Source organism: Capricornis sumatraensis, chromosome 5 (assembly GCF_032405125.1).
Source record: "Capricornis sumatraensis isolate serow.1 chromosome 5, serow.2, whole genome shotgun sequence".
Lineage (NCBI taxonomy): Eukaryota > Metazoa > Chordata > Mammalia > Artiodactyla > Bovidae > Capricornis > Capricornis sumatraensis.
The window spans coordinates 72,167,760-72,187,626 of NC_091073.1; the positions used below are offsets into that span (position 1 = coordinate 72,167,760).

Here is a 19,867-nt window from a genome sequence, read left to right on the forward strand (position 1 = left end):
TTTATAAACAAGTAACTGGTACCAGAAAATTGGAGGAAAGCACCAAAGCATTTCCCAAGCTGATAGATTATTAATTGCATAACTCCCTTTTTTCTTATATAACTAAGTATAAAAGACAACATTTCCATAATAACTATAAAAATGAAAGCCAGTCTTTGAAGGGCTGAGGAGTCTTCCAGGTCTGAGTTAATTCTAAAAATGCCCTTAAAAGAAAGGACGCAGGATATGCAACAGCTCTTCTTGAAGGCAAGGTGTGACCCACAGATTTTAGAGGATGGGGTTCAGGTCTGTTCTGTGAGTGGTGAGCTGGCTGAGGGTGGAGCTTCCTACCACCTCGCTGACTGCCGAGGAAGTGGTGATGGTGTTATGCTGGATGACCTGCTGCTGTGAGCATGTTGGGGCGGGACTTGCAGGAGGGCTACTCTCCGGACCTAGAAAAAAGCACACACACACACCAATATAGCACTTTCCTGGGGTGGGCTCGGAGACCACTCAAAAATGTTGCTAGGTGTTTGCTAGAAATAGAACGTGTGTCCCGCATTTTCTCTGGGAGGTTAATTTCAAAACTTTCAACTGTTGATCACAAAGCTATGCCTTCCCAGCTTACAGCTACCAACAAACCCATGCCTTCTAGGTCAGCAACATGACTGGATGTGTTTGAGTCACGGCCTGTGAAGTCCCTATCCTGTCTTTTCAAAGATCCATACATACAGCAAATGTGGAAAAATACTCACATGTGGTGGGAGAATCTGTGCTGCTCAATAAACTATTTGAAAAGAAAATGACCTTCAGCCGTAAATCTCCGCTCCTCCCACTGTTCCCTACTGAATTAGCATTGAACCTATTGATGTTCCAGGTGCTGATATTGGGATCTAGAAAAAAGGACCCACTTTACCTATTGGTAAACTGAGACAAGCTCACTTGCTTTTCAGCCCAGTGAATAACATGCAGCGTATCCTGGGGCACTGGATATGATTCATCTGAAGCCTGTTTCCCAGCCCATAAGAAACTGCTAGCCCACTGGTAATTGGGCTCCTACTGGCTGCAAAATTGGAATTTGGTGGGATTTTTACAACATGAAATGCCAGGGAATGTCTAGCCATAAATGATCAAGAGGTGGTGGGCGTGGTGATGAACAAGGGTCAGAAAAGGAGGATTCCCCCTGGTGCAGTAGTCTGGCAGCTGCTCAAGAATTTTCGCACCTTATCCACCTAGGTGTGCAGTCTAGACTTCACTTTTGTTCTTTCAATAAATACAGTGCGAAATTAGTGGCAAAAACCTGGACACTTAAAAAAAAAAGCAAAAAAGGCAATGGCTTACTGAGATATCCTTGTGACTCTTTCTGCATGGCTGTTATGGGGCAGTCTTTATGCGTTAACAACAGCTGCTTCAGCTGTGCCACCTCATTCTTCAACATGGACACTTCGTTCTGGAAAGAGACAGATCAGCATCACGTTAAGAAGACCAGAGAAGACAAACCAAAGGCCCCATGCACTTTCGGCACTGAACTGGTACACTTCTGTTACATCTGAATGACATTAATACTATTATTATACAACAGGATTCACCTGGAAATGTGGAGCTTGCCTTCAATTTGTCCCTCAGGCTTACCAGGGGCTTTCTGAAGAGACTAGGTTTTCAATCAAGAGCTGAATTCTATGAAAAGTTACTTGGGTGGGAACTCTCCATTGTACACTGACTGCGTGATTCTAGGCAGGTAACATAACCCAGCTAACTTCCAACAACCTTGGATGGGGATGAAAATAGTAGAAAGTTCTTTGAGTTGTTGTGGGGATTAAATGAGGTGATAGAAGCAAATACGCAAAGCAATGTCTAATATATACTATATTCAGTAAATTTAGCTCTCATAGCAATCATCTTCATGCTACCTTATGGGCTAACACTGATCATGAGTAGAAGGTGAAGGTGAGACACTGGGAAGAATTGTGTGGCAGGATGAGTCACTTCAAACTTAAATGCCCTCAGAATAAGCTGATTCCCTCAAAGAAGTTCTTAATAGGCTACAATTCAACAGAGCACGTCCCTATGCCTGATGCCACTTAGGAGAAGGCATGGAAGGATATGGTATATGGTGCAAATGCTGGTCCTCTACTAGTGGAATCGGGTTAGTCCAGGCAGGCAAAGGACAACAGAGCTTAGGACCGTAATGGGATTAATTTGATTGGTTCATTAATTAGTTTGGCTAATTTCAGTCTATAAACCCCTTTCCCCCTCAATATCAGGGTATTGTGGATTGTGTGTGCATCTTAAAAATTGACTTAGGTAAGTGTCTCACATCTCCACTTTACATAGTAATTTTAAAAGACAGGTTCAAGGTTCATAGTTTGTGGAATAATGTACGTGGCACCATTGTCTACAAGCACAGTTGTCTACTACTAGACTGGATTTTTCCATAGATACCGTGCGACATGATTAGCAGTTGACTGAATCTGAGGATGCAGAACCACGGATACAGAGGGCTGACTATGGGACTTGAGCAGAAATGCATCATGGTATCTGAGGCTAGCCAATACCCTGCTGATATCCAGGGACAACTGTATAAATGTAGAATAGACTCTTCCAAGGTGCTTCCACTTGATAAAAGTAAACTGTAAATGTAGCACTAGCTCACATAAGCCGTTTTACAGTTGTGATAAATAATACCCTCTCTTTGACCAGTGTTCTTTGCGGCTGCCAGGCATTACATGCCACATGAAAGAGACTTTAAAAAAGCATGCACGTAGAAAAAGGTGTTTTAACATTGCTGTCATTAAGTTGTATCTACACTTTCAATATGAACTTGGCTTTTCAGGCATGTATTTATCACCTAGGAAAGTAAGTTTGGAATTCTAGAGGTTAATTAAAAAAATTTTTGGAAACTTGTTTCAAAGAATACTTCCTATTTCCAAATTCATTTGCAAAATACATTATAAGCAATCAAATGTTGAGTAGCATAAATAAAAAAAAATCTCATCTACAAAGGCTTTTCTCTTTCTCCTCTGAACTAAACAAAATACAAATGTCTATCAGATGAAAGGGTGGAGGGAGGAATCAACTAGGAGACTGGGATAAACATAAATACACTACTATATAAAAAATAACTAATAAAGACCTACTTTAGAGCAGAGGGAACTCTACTCAATATTCTGTAAAAACTTACATGGGAAGAGAATCTAACAAAGAATGGATATATGTATATGTATAATAGAGTCACTGCTGTACACCTGACACTAATACAACATTGTAAAGTAACTACAATAAAATTTTTAAAAGAATGCCTATCTGATAAAATAGCATTAATGATGAATACATCACTTAATTTCACAGGAAAATTACTCTTAAATTTGAGAACATTCAGGAAGGTGAGCTGCACTTCCACCTCCAAATAAGTATGATTGATAATGGGCCCTGTCAAAGCTGAAAGTGACCCTTGTCACTTTGGGGGTCAACAGGACAACTTTATATATAGGACAATTTATTTCAGCCTTAAACATGATTTTTTTCCCTCTGATTTTATGCTCATGTAAATTCAGACAGTCTTCCTTGCTTTTCCCAGATCTCCTTCTGCTTAAAATAGCCTGTGTAAAAGAAAGGTACTTTTAGACCATCAAGTAGAAGGCAATCCCTGATTAAAAACAGAACAGACAAAAACTGAACAAAAAAATGAGAACAAGAAGATTAAGATGTATGAATGTGTATATGCTGCTGCTGCTAAGTCACTTCAGTCGTGTGTGACCCCACAGACGGCAGCCCACCAGGCTCCCTCGTCCCTGGGATTCTCCAGGCAAGAACACTGGAGTGGGTTGCCATTTCCTTCTCCAATGTATGAAAGTGAAAAGTGAAAGTGAAGTCACTGAGTCGTGTCTGACTCTTAGGGACCCCATGGACTGCAGCCTACCAGGCTCCTCTGTCCATGGGATTTTCCAGGCAAGAGTACTGGAGTGGGGTGCCATTGCCTTCTCCGTGAATGTGTATATATTTGGCCTCAAAATGAAATGTGATGATTTTAGTGGCATTTTTGTCTATGGATAGAAAAGCACTTTATTAATAAACCAATATGTTGTAAGTATAGAACCTGTAGCCCTGGGGGTAGTGAGAGTCTGTAAAAATATAGGAACCTGGAGATGACTAACCATTATTTAAAATCACAGTGATGATTGACCATCATTTAAAGATATATGTGAATATGGACATATTTCTTAATGTAATATATAATCATTTAGCTATGTTATAATTGGAAAATGAATGTCAGTTAATATTCTCCATAGACAGAACTATCAGCCTCTGTCTCATTTATATCATGCACACATAAGTATGTTGCTGATAAGGACTAAATAAAAGTCTAATGGTCATAAAAACAACAGAAATTCATGGAGGAACTTCCAGCAGAAAAAGGAACTCTCAAATGAGGGTTGAGAATAACAAGGTTTGGCTTTCACAATTGCTACACCAACCTAGTGTAAAACAAGGTGGTTGGACTAGTTTTCTAATTACTTTCTGTAAGATAGTTTTTTATTCTTATTTCCCAGACCTGGGATTGAACCTGTGTCCCCTGCAGTGGAAGCATGGAGTATTAACCACTGATCTCTAGGGAAGTCCCAGTTTTTTATTCTATGTTTCTGTGTCGCTTTCTATTGAGAATGCTAATTACGTAATAATCTAATGAATGTCTCCATCTTGATTTTTAACTCACTTTAACTGCTTTTGGTATTCTCAAATGGCCTTAGATATCAAGTCTTATGTTTCCTAAGGGAGACAGTTCTAGCATCCCCTTTACTTCCACAGCTTATCAGGGCAGATTCCAAAGGAATATTTATGGTTTCACTTTTGTGGAAAGTTTCAAGTCCATATCTCACATATACATTGTGAGAGTCTATTAGAGCCTTCCTCAGATTCCATAAGGGAGCCTCTGAGTTAAGAAAGGTTGAGAATCACTGCCTGAGAGGAAGCAGAGTTCACTGTGCACAAGCATCGTCAATACATATTGAAAGGTACTGATAGATATCACTCTATACTGCTAGACCGAATGATGTAGGAAATACGCAAACCCTAGACTACATTTCAAACAAAAATGCTTTTCAAGGTAACATTACTAGAAGTCACCTTGAATACATTTTGGAAGAGATCAGACAGCAAATGTTTCAAAATGCATAAAAGAAATCAAAAGTGGCCTGCAGTTCTGGTAGGGAAATTAAGAAAAAAACACACACAGGACTTCTGCAGGCATTTTCTTATTCTGAATTACCTTGCTTTATGAACTGAGGCAAATCACCAATTTTTTTACTCCCCTGTGTAGGTTATAACTATAGGTCTTCATACATAAGCACTTTGCAAGAGCAAAGTATTAATAATAAGTATTGAGGGGCTTCCCAGGTGGCTCAAAGGTAAAGAATCTGCCTGCAATGCGGGAGACCTGGGTTTGATCCCTGGGTTGGGATGATCCCCTGGAGAAGGGAATGACTACCCACTTTAGTATTCTTGCCTGGAGAATTCCATGGACAGAGGAGCCTGGCGGGCTATAGTCCATGGGGTCGCAAAGAGTCAGACATGACTGAGAGACTAACACTTTCTTTTTTAACTATTGATTCTCCTGCTGAAACCAGCCTTTAATTTTTTTGTCTTTTTTCTAAACCAGTTTGGGTTTGCTACTTAAAAGGTTAGCTATGTAAATAGGGACTGTGAGAGTATAGATGTGATTAGATTAATCTGTTCTTAAATCCATAAAGTTGCCTTGGGACGAAGTAGCACCCCTATAGAGACATTCAACACTATAGCAACATACTTGAAATAAGGACTCCAAATACCTACATTTTTTTTCAGTTTTTGGCTTTGGGGGATGTCATTTTGTTAATATGATAAACTCAGAATGCTTTTTGATGCAAGCAGTAGTCCATGCCAAGAACATAATTATCAAAATGATCCCTACAACATAGCCCCCCCGCCCGTTGTGTTTTTTTTTTTTTTTCCCCCGTATAGATTAACTGAGGCCAGGTTTTGTTCATTCTAAAACAAAGGACTTTCGATTTGTACAGCAACAGTTCCCATCTGGCCTTTTCTTGTGCCAAGTCCCAAACCTGGGCTTGTGTGTCGAAAATTTCAGCAGCGACTTAGGCCATGTGTCTTTGCACTGAAAAAGAAAAGCAATTATTTCCATGGGCGACCAGATGATTTCCATATCATCTACTGAACACAAGCAATCCACTGAGTACCACATTAGCAGTTGGTGAAGTTAGAACTGATCTTAGCCACTCTCTCAGTGAAAAGAATGTGGATTGTTTCGTAGTTTAAGAACTTTCTAGAATGAAAGATCACAGAGCAGTGGGTTAGGTCAAGAGCAGCCTTGCTTGGGTCTTCATCCTACTACTTGCTTGTTGTGTGACTTTTGGGAAGACTCCTCATGTCCTCCGAGCCTCAGTTTCTTCCTAAATAAAATGTAAAATTGGTGGTTTTTAATATTCCCCTTAATTCCTATACTTGCATTGACCTCTTGGGCAGAGATTTGTTGTGAGACGAGGAAATGAAGTTTGGGAGTTGATTTTGTTTGCTCAGCTCTGATTTTTCCAATCCGAAGCTCTGCAGCCTAACCAGAAGGTTCTATGCTGGAAAACAACTCAAAGGTGGCAGCTGGCCATCCAGACCTTGGATATTCCTTTTGGCGAGAGTTTGTTTGTTTAGCACCTTCCATTTCTGTTTACTTAAAATTTGACTCACTGGATCAGCCTCAAGAGAGACACCTTTTTCTTTTGACAAAGGTCCAGTGAGAGGGAGAGGGGTCATTCAAAGGTAGCAGAATCTGCATCTCCTCTCCAGCATCACATGGCCTGATATAGAGCTCTCAGCATCCCCGAAGACATGGAACCCTTGTGGTTTCTGTCCCTCTGAAGCAAAGCAGTGGTTGGAAAATACCAACAACTCAGTCTTTTCAGAGACTGTCCTTCCTCAGGCACTGCTTTAACAACCAAAAATATTGGTGCCTGTTGAATGAGACTTTTTTTCTGGTTTTCAGAGATTAGATTTCTAGTATCTTTTATCCTTAGCCATTTTGGCTCTTAGAATGTGATAATTAATGTGATAATTCCTGTTCTCATAAAGGAAATATTTACCTTATAGGTTAAGTAAATGCTAAAACATATATGCCTATGTGAAGGCGTGAACCCATCTGACCTCAAAGTAACCAACATCCTTCGTCTCCCTGGCTCTCTGCTATGACTACCCCCTGCCCCATGTCTTCAGGCTCAAGGGTGACAGTCAATACCCTGGAGTCCTTCTGCAAGGACTCATTTTAGTTAAAACTGATATAAAATTTCTCAGCATCTGATTACATGTCAGCTGGCTACTCAGGGCTCCTCCATCTAACTCAGTGGGTTTCAATCAGGGGTAATTTTAACCCCCCCCCCCTCCACAGAGGATATTTGACAATGTCTAGAGGCTTTTTGGTTGTCAAAATTTAGGGGTGGGGTGGAGGGTGCTACTGATATCTAGTGGGTAGAGGTCAAGGGTATTGGTAAATATGTACAATGCACAGGAGATAACAAAGAATAACTGACAATTACTATTCTCAGTAATAGTGCCAAGATTGAGAAAACCTGCACCCATTCACGGTCATCTTGCAGACCTCAGAACTGGTAGCAAATTCCAGGGATGCTCACATTCCAGTCATTAGAAAACCACTGCTGTGATATTTGCTAGGTCACATTCACCAGAACTTTTATTTACTTAACATGTTTGTACAAATTAACTCATTTTTTTAAATGATTTAGCCTGGCCCTGACCAAAAATAATCTGTGAAATTCAAGTTTTGATGTTCTGATTACATTTTTCAATACATATAAAAATTAAAAGATGATTATTAATGTTAAAAGTGCCTACCCACATTCCACCTAAGAGCTTCTCACATATGACTATGCCTGCCAGATTCTAGAATTACAGACTGTCAAGTCAGAGTGGCTTTAGAGATGTCTGTGTTCAGCCAAACTCTGTGGCTTGATTCCCTTAAATCACATATTTGCCAAGTAGTCACTCCAGTGATGGGGAGCTCATTCATTTATTCAACAAACAAATATTGAGTACAGACACTCAGGAACTCTTCAGGCTAGACCTAACACTAGAAAAAGGGGGTAGGTGGTCGGGGAAGAGGGTAAGAATAGTGTCTCCACCTTTATCCAAGGTTCGTACAAGCTGGTGGGACTTCCCCCATATCTACTGTTTATGTTTCCCAGTTTCTTTCTCATGTTCATCATTAAAAGAACGATAAATTTGAGGGGAGGAGAGAGTGAACATTCATAAATTACAAGAGTCAGTCCATGAATAACCTAAACTTTCTTGTAACACGTTCAATTTGTACACTGAATGTCCTAAGGTCATTTCCATTTAATGGAATTAAACATGCAAAGGCTTTGGAGGTTTGGCGCCCTAATTGCTCCTTTCTAAAGATCCGCAGAGGATGTGGGAGTGGGTGAAGGTGACCTATGAACTCCCGAGGAGCAGACTCTCTCTTGTGGGCATTCTTTCTCCTCTTATCTCCATCTTTAGCTGTTATCTCTACTCCTGGAAGCACTGGGCTCTAATCTACAATTTTCCTCTTATCCTTGGACTGCTTGTCACACATCTAATACTTGTTTTTTTCTTCTGCTGGTGAACAGTGTCCTCCCTTCTGTGTGAGAACAAATGCCCTGATTTGCATCTTCCGTATGACACGAAGCCTGCTGGAGAAGCCCCAGGTACCACAGTTTCTCAAATGCTCCTAGAATTGGCCCTGTTATGAAATGTCCCTCACTGAGCCACCCATGAGAAAGCAAAAATAAAGCAAGATTCAGATCTTGGCAAATCTGAAAATGAGGTAGAAACGTGCCTTTTCTTATGAAGCAAAATAATCTACACAAAATTTTCTTCCATTAAACAAAAACACAGACAATCTAGTGTAAGCTGAAGCAACCCCCTCAGCCAGGAAACAGAAAGGGCTGCCTTCCAGTTGAAGACTTACTATGTGCCAGGCATCGTGCAAACAGTTTTGCAGACCATTAGTTCATTTATTCCTCCCAACAATTTTATGAGGTTATTATTCCCATTTCACAGATGAGGAAACTAAGAGCTAGAGAGATTTAACACTGCAAGTAGGTGCTGAACAAGAGTTTCAACCTCTGTCTGACCAAAGCTTCTGTTCTCAGCCCTATAACTTAGCTGGGCAGGGTCTCCCTTCTCAGCGCAGATGCACTGAAAACTGAATGGTGGTTTTGTTTTGCAGAGCGTCTAAGAATTAATCAAGCCTGAGAAGTAAGCCTGCAGTTGCTATGTGGCTTAGATCAACAAGTGCCTGCCGGGCCAGGAAATGCCAATGGTACACAGGGCCTTTGAGTCCCGGGAAAGAGACAGTGGCCTGCACCTGAAGCTGCATGTTTGTCTGGGTGAGTTCTTCTGCTTTCTTTTCCAGTGACATCACCCAGACCTTCCTCTTCTGTCTGCAGCGGGTGGCGGCCGCCCGGTTCCGTTCCAGAAATTTCCGCCGCCTCTCGTCAGGATCCTCATCCACCACCCTTCGCCGGCGCCCCCCTGTGGGCTGGGGCGGCTGTATTGTCTGGGTGGGCTGCATCTGTTGTGTTGCTGGTGAAACCTGCTGGGGAAGACAGAGAGGAGGTGATGGGGAGAGAGAAGGGATGGTTGGGTAAGGTGTTGAAACGTGAAGTCCAGGCAGCCCCTTGCTTTAGTTAGCACATCAAACTTGTTTTGCTAAGAGTGAAGTCACACGCATGAAGAGGAAAAGCATCATCCAGCTATCTCCTAGGATATTTTGGCAAGATACAGGGATGACGTGCGAAAAGAGAGTCAAGTAGATTCCCCCCCTCCCTCGACTGGCATTTGGCTGAATCATGATGAAAGAAACACTTTTCTTCCTCCTTAGATGTTAAAAATGTTTTACTTAAGGTGCTTTGTAAAATTTGAAAGTGCCCACGTATGGTGATGGATGAAAACAGAGAGGTAGGGGTGACTGTCACTGTACTGCTGGGTCTGCTGTCATCTGCAGAAATCTCCTTCAGGGCAGGTTGTGAATGCCTTTCATTCCAATGGTGTTAAAACCCTGTTCCTAGAATACACCTCAGGGATGGCATCACCACTGTGACTCTTATCAAAAGAACCCTGTGAAGCCTGGAAAGCACCTGAAATCCTTTTGTCACAACATCACAGTTCTTAATGTAAAGGTCTTGTGGGACCAAACTCCATTTGGGTCTCTCTCCTCCTCCGAGCCTGACTAAGGCTGAAGGGATTATAGGAGATGGTGAGTGGGTGAATTTCTAGGTGACTGGGAAGCGTGACCTTTGAAAGCCCATCCTGAAGCAGCACTGAGCCCTGTTAATACATGGTGTCTACTGACACGGAGGGATGGTTGTATAGCACCATCTATCACATTATAAGGAAATCCCAGGAGTGGCAAAGCACTTTATTAAAATGTTTTACTATGCTTCTAAATTCCTTGTAAGGTCTGCAAGAGGCTCAGCAACATGTAGGGCTTCAGGGACCCCCACACATATAGCTTTATTTCCCTTCATACAGCAGACACTCAGCACCTAGTGAAATTTCTATGGCTGACTCTTTATGTGTCTGAACACCTAATGCTTCCCTAATGCACTTCACTCCTTCCCCTTTCTTCATTCTCAATAAAGGTTTTTTTTTTTTTTTTCCTTCCCTCTCATTGCTCAGTCACTCAGGCTTATGGTGTAATACCTATAAATTTGTTTTACAAGAGGCATTTAACCTGCAGAAATAACAGGCAAAAAGTTTTAAAAATGAAACCCAGCCACCTTTTCTACCACATTCCAGCCCTATGATTGAAACCAATCAGAACAACTATACTTGTACGAATAATGGCTCCTGGTTGCCCATCAGCTGAGTAACGATATATTTTAATCCTAAACGCTATCAAACCATACATTACTAAAGAATTAGGCTTAGGACTGAGGTTGGATTGCATCTCAGTAATTTTTTTTTAAAGCAAAGACATTTTCTAAAACTGTTTATTGGCAATTCCTCTCCTGACGATCATAAAGGAATAACAAAATAAACTGTCTAAGATCTTACTCACCAGAGCGGCTGCTGAAGATTTAATCCTTGTTATTGGCAAATGTTTAGCACTAGTCATTTCAGATGCAGTAACCTCTGAGCTAACCACTGCAAAGCAAAGCACTAGGAAAGAATGCGCTAACCTGGCTATTTTTGCCTTTACTATTTCTTTGTGTGAATCAACAATCTCTCATTGCCAGCCCTAGACAAGACTCTCAAGTAGGCAAAAACTAGAGCTTAACCTTCACTATGGAGACCTCTCTTTCAATGCTGCATTCTCCCATGCTAACTTTAACCAACATTTATCCCTTGATTCTTTTCCTCTGCTTTAACCCAAATGGGTAAGGTACATGGTGATTTCAGGCTTTTTCCAGGTTCAGGGTCAAGGTGTGGCTTGATTAAGTGACCTAGGAGTGATACCAGGACTCTGAAATTATATCCTGATACGCAAGTGAATTACAAGAAGCCAAGAAAAATTGCAAATGCAAGCCTAAGACCAGAATTTGTGTCTCTGATAATTATTGTTACTTAGCATTATTTTTTTAAATGGCATTCTGTCGGGGGTAGGGTGGGAGGGATAAATTTGGAATATGGGATTAACAGATGCATACTACCATATATAAAATAGATTAACAAGAAAGATTTACTGTATACCACAGGAAACTATGTTCATAGTTCTTGTAATGAATTATAATAGAAAAGAATAAGAAAGAATATAGATATATACATATATACACAACCAAATTACCTTGTACACCTGAAACTAACAATATTGTAAGTCAACTATACTTCAGTAATAAATAAATAAATAGAATGGCATTATGTTGACACAGATTCTCTGAAAATTTTGATCAAAAACAATTAATTATAATTTCAAGAAGAATTTATTCCAAGTCATTTTAGAATCTCAGAGTTGGATGACCTTAGTAAACTTCTACTCCTGGTGTTCTGACAATCCGAATTTCATTTCATCAACCAAGTTAATATATTTTAAGAGGAGCATTTTGAATATGTTCTAAAAAATTTTGTTCAAATTTCAACAAGACTAACCTGGTTTTGTTGAAAAAAGCAACTTTATGTAGCCAATTATAAAAGCAATTAACTGATTGCATATACAATTGGCCACTTATTGACTTGAAATGGAGGCCAGTTGGCTAATTGGTAATTAGCTAATGAATGCCTTTTATATTTAATGAACTCTTAAACTTGTCTATGAAGTAACCTGCCCATAAATTCAACCAAAACTTACGCTATCCATTTAAAAAGAAAAAAAGAAAGAAAGTACACATGTGAATCTATCTTCTATCTTTGATCTTGTAGTTTTCTTTTTCCCCTTCTAAATATATGACCTACATTGGCACATGATTAAAAAGGTGCTTTGGATAGCATTTTATTGATTGCTAAACTATGTGCTAAGCTTCTATCACATTGTTTCAGTTTGAAATTGATCCTGGCTAACAGGTAGTGAAAACTGTGCTAAGGGCTAAACATTCTCTTATTTAATATTCCTAAGTGTCTGGGCTTAGTCTATTATTGCCCCATTTTGCAGATGGAAAAACTGACACTTAGAGAGGTTCTTCTACTGACCTCAGTCACACAAGTAAGGTGGGAAAAGGATAAAAGTTTTCTCATTCCAAAGCCTGATTCTTATTTGCTATGTAGAATACTTCTAAGAGTCTTTGCAAAAGTAAGCTTACCTAACAAATAATCTTAACTATTGAACAGATTAGAAAGCTGCTTATGGGTAACCCAGTTTGTGGGTGGCTTTCTAGGTTTGGTATGTGTTGGAGGAGGCAGGAATGTACAAGCTCTAGAAGCTGCCTGATGAGAGGCACAGAGTCAGATGATGAAAGAGACAGTGAATAAGTGTTACTTGGCGATCCTAAGCTTCCGACATCATTCTGACCCAACTGGTTGGAACCTGGGTGGGTGGAAGGAACTGACAAAGGTCATTTCACTTGAAGGTTCAAAGTGCCCAGGGCGAGCCATGCTCCTAGACATGCCCTTCATCCACTTACTGAAACTCACTCGGGTACATGGACCCGCCTCTCTTCTTGGGCTGGGTGACATAACGTCTGCCTGGTCCCCCGACCCTCTTCCAGTTGTGTCTAAATGCTGGCTTTCTTTCTAGCCACTCTTGGTGACTTTCCACCTCTGGGGTTTGGCCTTTCTCTTGAACTGATCATCTACAGAGCTTGGCTCTCTGTCTGCTCCCTCCAACGCATTTCTCATTGGGTGGGATGAGTCATCTCTCTTCAACATTCACAAAGCACCTTACACTCTAACATCCATCACCGAACCTTTGTCTGCCTGAAATTGTTACTCTTTATATTTTTAACATTTACTCTTATTTAGAAGATTGCCCACTGTATTTAATTTCCATTTTACAGGTGACACAAGTGGGTCTCTAAGATGTTATAAAGCACTGCAGCTAGAACCATAGTTAGAATGAACTTACCTTTCTCGTTCATTATTCACTTCTTTCATTACATGCTTAAATTCCTAGTCCTCCATTGGTGTTACATTTTTAGGGTTAACTTTGTAATATACTACAAAAATAGATTCTGGAGAACTTGAAGTTTCCCTTTTCCCTTAAAAACTAGACTTGATATTTATCATATTAGTTATGGAAAGTGCGATCTGGGAAGGTCCTATGGGTAACCATTACCTCCTAGGAAATGAACAGAGTCCCTCAGAGTGTTAGAACACGTGGGCCTGTCAAGTAAGGTTGCTGCCAATGAGCCCCTCATTAGAGCCGGCACTGTTAATGAGAAGGGGGAAAGAGATAATGAAAAAGGTCTACCTGTGCTTGGTTGCCGGAGTGCAGGGGTGGGTGTGGTGAGGTCTGGTGATGTGCTGGGTGTGCATGAAGGTGGGAGTGGGAGTGATGATGTGGGTGGTTCTGCTGGTGATGGGGCTGAGGATGAGGGTGGTGCGCTGGGTGCTGGTGCTGGTGCGGGTAGGGGTGGTGGGCGGGCAGTGTCTGATGCTGGTGCGGGTGTGAGTGCATGTGATGGTGCGGCGTCTGGTCCTGCCGGGAGCCCATCATCTCCATCATGTGTCCCATGGTGTTCATATTCCCATTCGACATGGCGGCAGGGTGGTGAGTCAATGCAGCCTTCAGCCTCTGAAACAGAACAAAAGGAGAGGGGACAGACACAGTCAGCTGTGTATAGAACAGGGATCTCAAATCAAAATGACTCATAGTTTCAAGTTTATAATATTTAGCAGCTTCCCGGGTGGCTCAAGTGGTAAAGAATATGCCTGCCAATGCAGGAGGCACAGGAGGTGCGAGTTTGATCTCTGGGTCAGGAAGATTCCCCTGGAGGAGAAAATGGAAACCCATTCCAGTATTCTTGCCTGGATAATCCCCATGGACAGAGGAGCCTAGTGGGCTACAGTCCATGGGGTTGCAAAGAGTCACAACTCAGGGGACTTAGCATGAACATGTAATGATACTATTATTAACATTTTTTTCTTACTGGGTAGCAGTATGGCTTTTATATAAATTTCAAATTTTCATATGTATTAGAGTAGGTGAGTGTGTCAATGTCAGCCAGGAATGTTAATTAATTCAGCTGACACTGCAAATGAGCAGGATACCCTAGACACTTTACTAAAAGGTATTTCCTACTATCCAATTGTTCACCATATCCTATTGACAGCCAAGTGCAAGTATAAACCCAATGGAATCATTCAATATGACAATATCACTGAACAAAAGGCCCATATGAAATGGCACTGTCACAAGAATAAAAGATTTTTGCTTTTCAAAAGATCTCTCAGACCCAAAGAGGAAAGAATTTCAAATTTCAGAATCTAGGAACAATTTTAATATTATTTTAAGTCTTCAAATTAGATTAGAAATCCATAACTTTGGGAGGCAATGTAGATCTTTCCATTTGTTCCTATGACACTTCTCATAATCCCTCTGATAATCTAATTTTCTCACACAATAATGTTCTTCTGATTTTAAAGTTAAAGAATATGGACCATTGCACTTCTACAGCTTCTTTGATGACCATACCACAGGGCAGGTACAAAATCATCAACCATCAACAAGCAAACAGACATTTACACAATTAAATTCTCCCTGAATCTAGTCCCTAAGCAGGGGTCAGCAAGCTTTTCAATAAAGAAGTCAGATAGTAAATATTTCCATCCATGCCTTAAGGTCTCTCACAACTACTCAGCTCAGCCTTTTCAGCACAAAAACAGATATGGACATTCTGTAAACATATGACCATGCCATGTTTCAACACAATTTTACTTAGGGACAGGATATCTGAATTTCATATAACTTCCACATGTCACAAAATACTATGCTACTTTTGATTTTTTTCTTCAATCATTTTAAAATGTCAAAACATTTTTAGCTCCTGCGCTGTGCAAAATTAGGCCGTGGTAAAGAATCAGTTGGTAGTCAAGTTGTTTGCAGTCTTATACACAGACAATTATCGTCATACCCTGAGGGGCACAGTGTACTAAGTATTGTATAATACAGTTACTCCTTGGAAATGTATCTTCTGCAGAGATGATAGTCTAGTTGGCAAGCTTACGTTGGCCTCATGAAGTATTTACTAGGGAACTCAAAGTTCTCTCCTGATTTGCATTCTTATCTGATTGATGATGATAGCCTGTAATCACTGCAAATGGAAGAGCAGTATTTAAATGATGATCAAAGCTACCATGTGCCAGCCCTATGCAATATTAATGATTCTCAACTGGGCAGAGTAAACTATTGATAAGGATAAATTCAATCCATAAAAATCTTTACTTAAATATAAAGAGCCTCCACTTGTTTAAAAAAAACAAAAACAAAAACATAAAAAACAGGCCGGCAGGCGGGGGTAGGGGCAGGTAGAGGTTGACAAACCGTATGTTAATATTCAATAATCATTGAATACATTTCCTGCATCTGATGCAGCAACCACTGAGCGCAACTGCCTCCTCCTTCACAAGCAACATCTGCTACACAGGAGCTACTGAACTGCATCAGTATCCTAAAGAAGTTAGGCTTCCTGAATCCCTGGGAAAGATTAGGTGCTGCGTATTGTGTTTATTACTAAACAGAAAAGTGAACAGATACTCCTCACCTCCAAGCTTTAGAAATGAGTTCATTGTTTTTATAAAAACGCTCATTATAAAAAATTTAAGTGACACTTAAAAGTACAGTGAAGTCAGTAACCAGTGAACCAAGTGCATTGCTTAAATTTGGTGGGTAAATGGTATTCCAGACAGCTCTCTCTGTAGAGATGGAGCAACAAGTCGAGTCATTTCATAACAGCGCGATCGCCATGGCACATGGTGTCAGAAAACCCTTATTTGAAGAGAACATAAGCAAAAGAAGCAAGAATTGGATGAATTGCTGGACTTTGGATATATGTTTCTTAAATCCAAGAAAACTCTGTAAGTGATACATTCAAACTTCAAAGTGAAGAAAATTATGAAAAAATATATTGAGATCATTATTTTGAAATTGACTTACCAAATAGTATTGATGGATTTTCTATACTATTCTTTATAATTTTATTATTATAAAATATAAAGCTGCATAGTAAAAAAACCAAACTACTACAAGACTATGTGGTGAAAAAGTAAAAGCCACCTGCCTACCTTCTTCCTTAGCCCCATTCCTCAGATGTAACTACCAAGTATCTGCTGACATATCCTCAGCATTTATCAGAACATGTTGTGTAAACTCTTTATAATGATATATGATTTTGTATCTTGCTTTTTTCTACTTCAACAATATATATCTTTGACAACATGCCCTATCAATAATAGCTAATAATGATGTCTGGCATCAATTGAGCGCTCACTCTGTGCCACTCCTCATTCTGTGTTCTATGAATATTAACTCACTTAATCCTCAGAACAATCCGGCAAGGCACAAAGACAGACTAATCCATGTGCCCAAGCTCTTGCCACTGGCGAGGAGCAGAGGTGAGCTTCCTCCAGACCTGTTCTCTACACCAGGACAGAAGGAGCTGGAAGGCTTGCCATGCACACTTTGTCAAAAATGGGAAAAAACTGTATTGTGCCACCTGCCTATCATCAAAAGGAAACGCAAAAAGAAGAGCAGTGCCCAGGAAAAAAAATGACAAGATTATGTCTGCACAGTGTAGCACACAAGCGGAGACCCAGTGTATCTTGCTTGTTCTGAAACTTGGCAGAGGTAAGGCGGTGGGGGGAGGTAACAATCTCCAGGCAGCTCAACTGCAGCAAAGGACCATCCAGAGCTTAGCATCATCATCTCTTGTGTTATATTTATTAAGAATGGGTACTTATATTCCACCCCCAAACACAGATCTGACCAGGTCCAGGTATATTTTCTCCCTGGCCCCACTTCCTAACCTTCAGGTATATGACTGTTCTATCTTCTCCCTGGCCCTGCTTCCTAACCTTCAGGTATATGACTGTTCTATCTTCTCCCCGGGCCCACTTCCTAACCTTCACATGTATGACTGTTCTATCTTCTCCCCGGGCCCACTTCCTAACCTTCAGGTATATGACTGTTCTATCTTCTCCCCGGCCCCACTTCCTAACCTTCAGGTATATGACTGTTCTATCTTCTCCCTGGCCCCGCTTCCTAACCTTCAGGTATATGACTGTTCTATCTTTTCCCCGGCCTCATTTCCTAACCTTCAGGTATATGACTGTTCTATCTTTTCCCCAGCCCCATTTCCTAACCTTCAGGTATATGACTGTTCTATCTTCTCCCTGGCCCCGCTTCCTAACCTTCACATGTATGACTGTTCTATCTTCTCCCCGGGCCCACTTCCTAATCTTCAGGTATATGACTGTTCTATCTTCTCCCCGGGCCCACTTCCTAACCTTCACGTGTATGACTGTTCTAGGTCTTTTCAATGTTCAGGGGATGAAGTTCAAGCCCTTAACACAGCCTGTGCGTAGGCACTGAGGAGTGTGGCCCGGCACTCCCACCAACGCTTCCATCTGATTGTCTTTTTGCCTGGGACGATCTTTCCTTTTCCTCAGACACTCTAGAGCTTTAAGAAGCAGGACCCTCTTTAGTAAAATTCTCCCTGGTCTCTGCTCTAAACCAATTCCTATTGTTACAAAGTCCCAGAAGAACCATATTCCTCTTTGTAAAACTCAGTGTGTAGTTGTAGTTTTTAGTATGATCATTCAATTAATATCCACCAACCACCCCAGATGATAAGCATCATGACAGCAGGAACCACGTTGGATTTTGCTTGGTATTAAATTCATAACTTTAGCACGGAACCTGGTATACATATTGGGCACTCAATTCATATTTCTGGAATGAATCAATGAATGAATGAAACTTTGTAAGGCTTATGATAAGAATGTAGCATTTTCATTTTGGGTCTTTGGTGGTGGTATTCGTAAGAAAGGATAATTTTACCAGTCATCGAAGGTCAAGAGAATGACTGCAGAAGTCATACAGGCAGGTGGGCTATAAAAGTACTATCAAAAGACCTCCCTGCTCCATCCCCAGTCTGCCCTCTGAAAATGATAACAGAAAAGAAAAAAGAAGAAAAGAAAACACACACACACACAAAAGGAATGTGCATTAACTTCATCTTGGTATATTTTCCCTGAAAGACTGGCAAGGAAAATTGAAAAGCTGTTAAACAGTGGGTCATTATGTTATCCCTTCAATGCTACAAACAACTTTTTCACCTTTAATTAGGTGCAAATGTTGCCTGACAAATAAATACTATGCACCAGATCTTCATCTCTCAAATAATTAGCTTGTACTGTTAAGGGAAATTACTTGATTGCCTCAAGTCTATTCTTGCAGGTTTCCTGCCAAGGCCATAATACTAATAAGGCCTATAACATTCCATTTAACTATTCATTCAACAAATATTTACTGGGCACTAATGTTAGGCACATTATTATTTGCCCACTACCTGAAGGAAATCGGAGATGTATAAAAACCAAAGCTTTTCCAAAGTGCTGGAAAGAAAACACTCACACTCGAGTGTGGAAATGAAGACTTTTTAAGAATCCCTTAGAGCAGTGGTCCCCAACCTTTTGGGCACCAGAGCCTGGTTTTGTGGAAGACAATTTTTCCACAGACCAGGGGTGGGAGGGATGGTTTCAGGAGGATTTCAAGCACATTATATTTATTGTGCCTTTTTTATACTGCTCATGGGATTCTTGTGGCAAGACTACTGGAGTGGTTGGCCATTCCCTCCTCCAGTGGACCACATTTTGTCAGAAATCTCCACTATGGCCCGTCCATCTTGGGTGGCCCTGCACATTATGGCTCATAGCTTCATTGAGTTATGCAAGCCCTTTAGCCATGACAAGGCTGTGATCCATGAAGCAGAGGATGAGATGATTGGATAGCATCACTGACTCAATGGGCATGAACTTGGGCAAACTCTGGGAGATGGTGAGGGACAGGGAGGCCTGGCATGCTGTAGTCCAGAAGGTCACAAAGAGTTGGACACGACTTAGTGATTGAACAACAAAATGAAAGTGAAAGTCACTCAGTCGTGTCCGACTCCTTGCGACCCCATGGACTATATACTCCATGGAATTCTCCAGGCCAGAATACTTCCCTTCACCAGCAGATCTTCCCAATCCAGGGACTGAACCCGTGTCTCCTGCATTGCAGGTGGATTCTTTACCAGCTGAGTCACCAGGGAAGCCAACAACATATTTATTGTGCACTTTATTTCTATTATTACATCAATTCCACTCAGATCATGGGGCATTAGATCCTGGAGGATGAGAACCCCTGGCTTAGAGAATCCCAGGCCTGTGGGTTGAGTCCACTCCCAGAGAAGCAGCTGGCATCATCTTTAAAGAGAAA

General features: G+C 40.9%; 1 protein-coding gene across 1 annotated transcript in view; it reads right to left on the bottom strand.

Annotated features, from left to right (window-relative positions):
* Window positions 1–267: 267 nt before the first annotated feature.
* The window catches only part of CREB5 (cAMP responsive element binding protein 5), a 347,045-nt gene continuing 327,445 nt past the window's right edge, over window positions 268–19,867 (bottom strand). The window contains exons 7-10 of the mRNA XM_068972747.1: window positions 13,859–14,182; window positions 9,383–9,610; window positions 1,321–1,429; window positions 268–431 (exon numbers count right to left, since the gene is read on the bottom strand). Coding sequence (XP_068828848.1) covers window positions 268–431; window positions 1,321–1,429; window positions 9,383–9,610; window positions 13,859–14,182 — 825 coding nt within the window. The remainder of the gene's footprint in view (window positions 432–1,320; window positions 1,430–9,382; window positions 9,611–13,858; window positions 14,183–19,867) is intronic.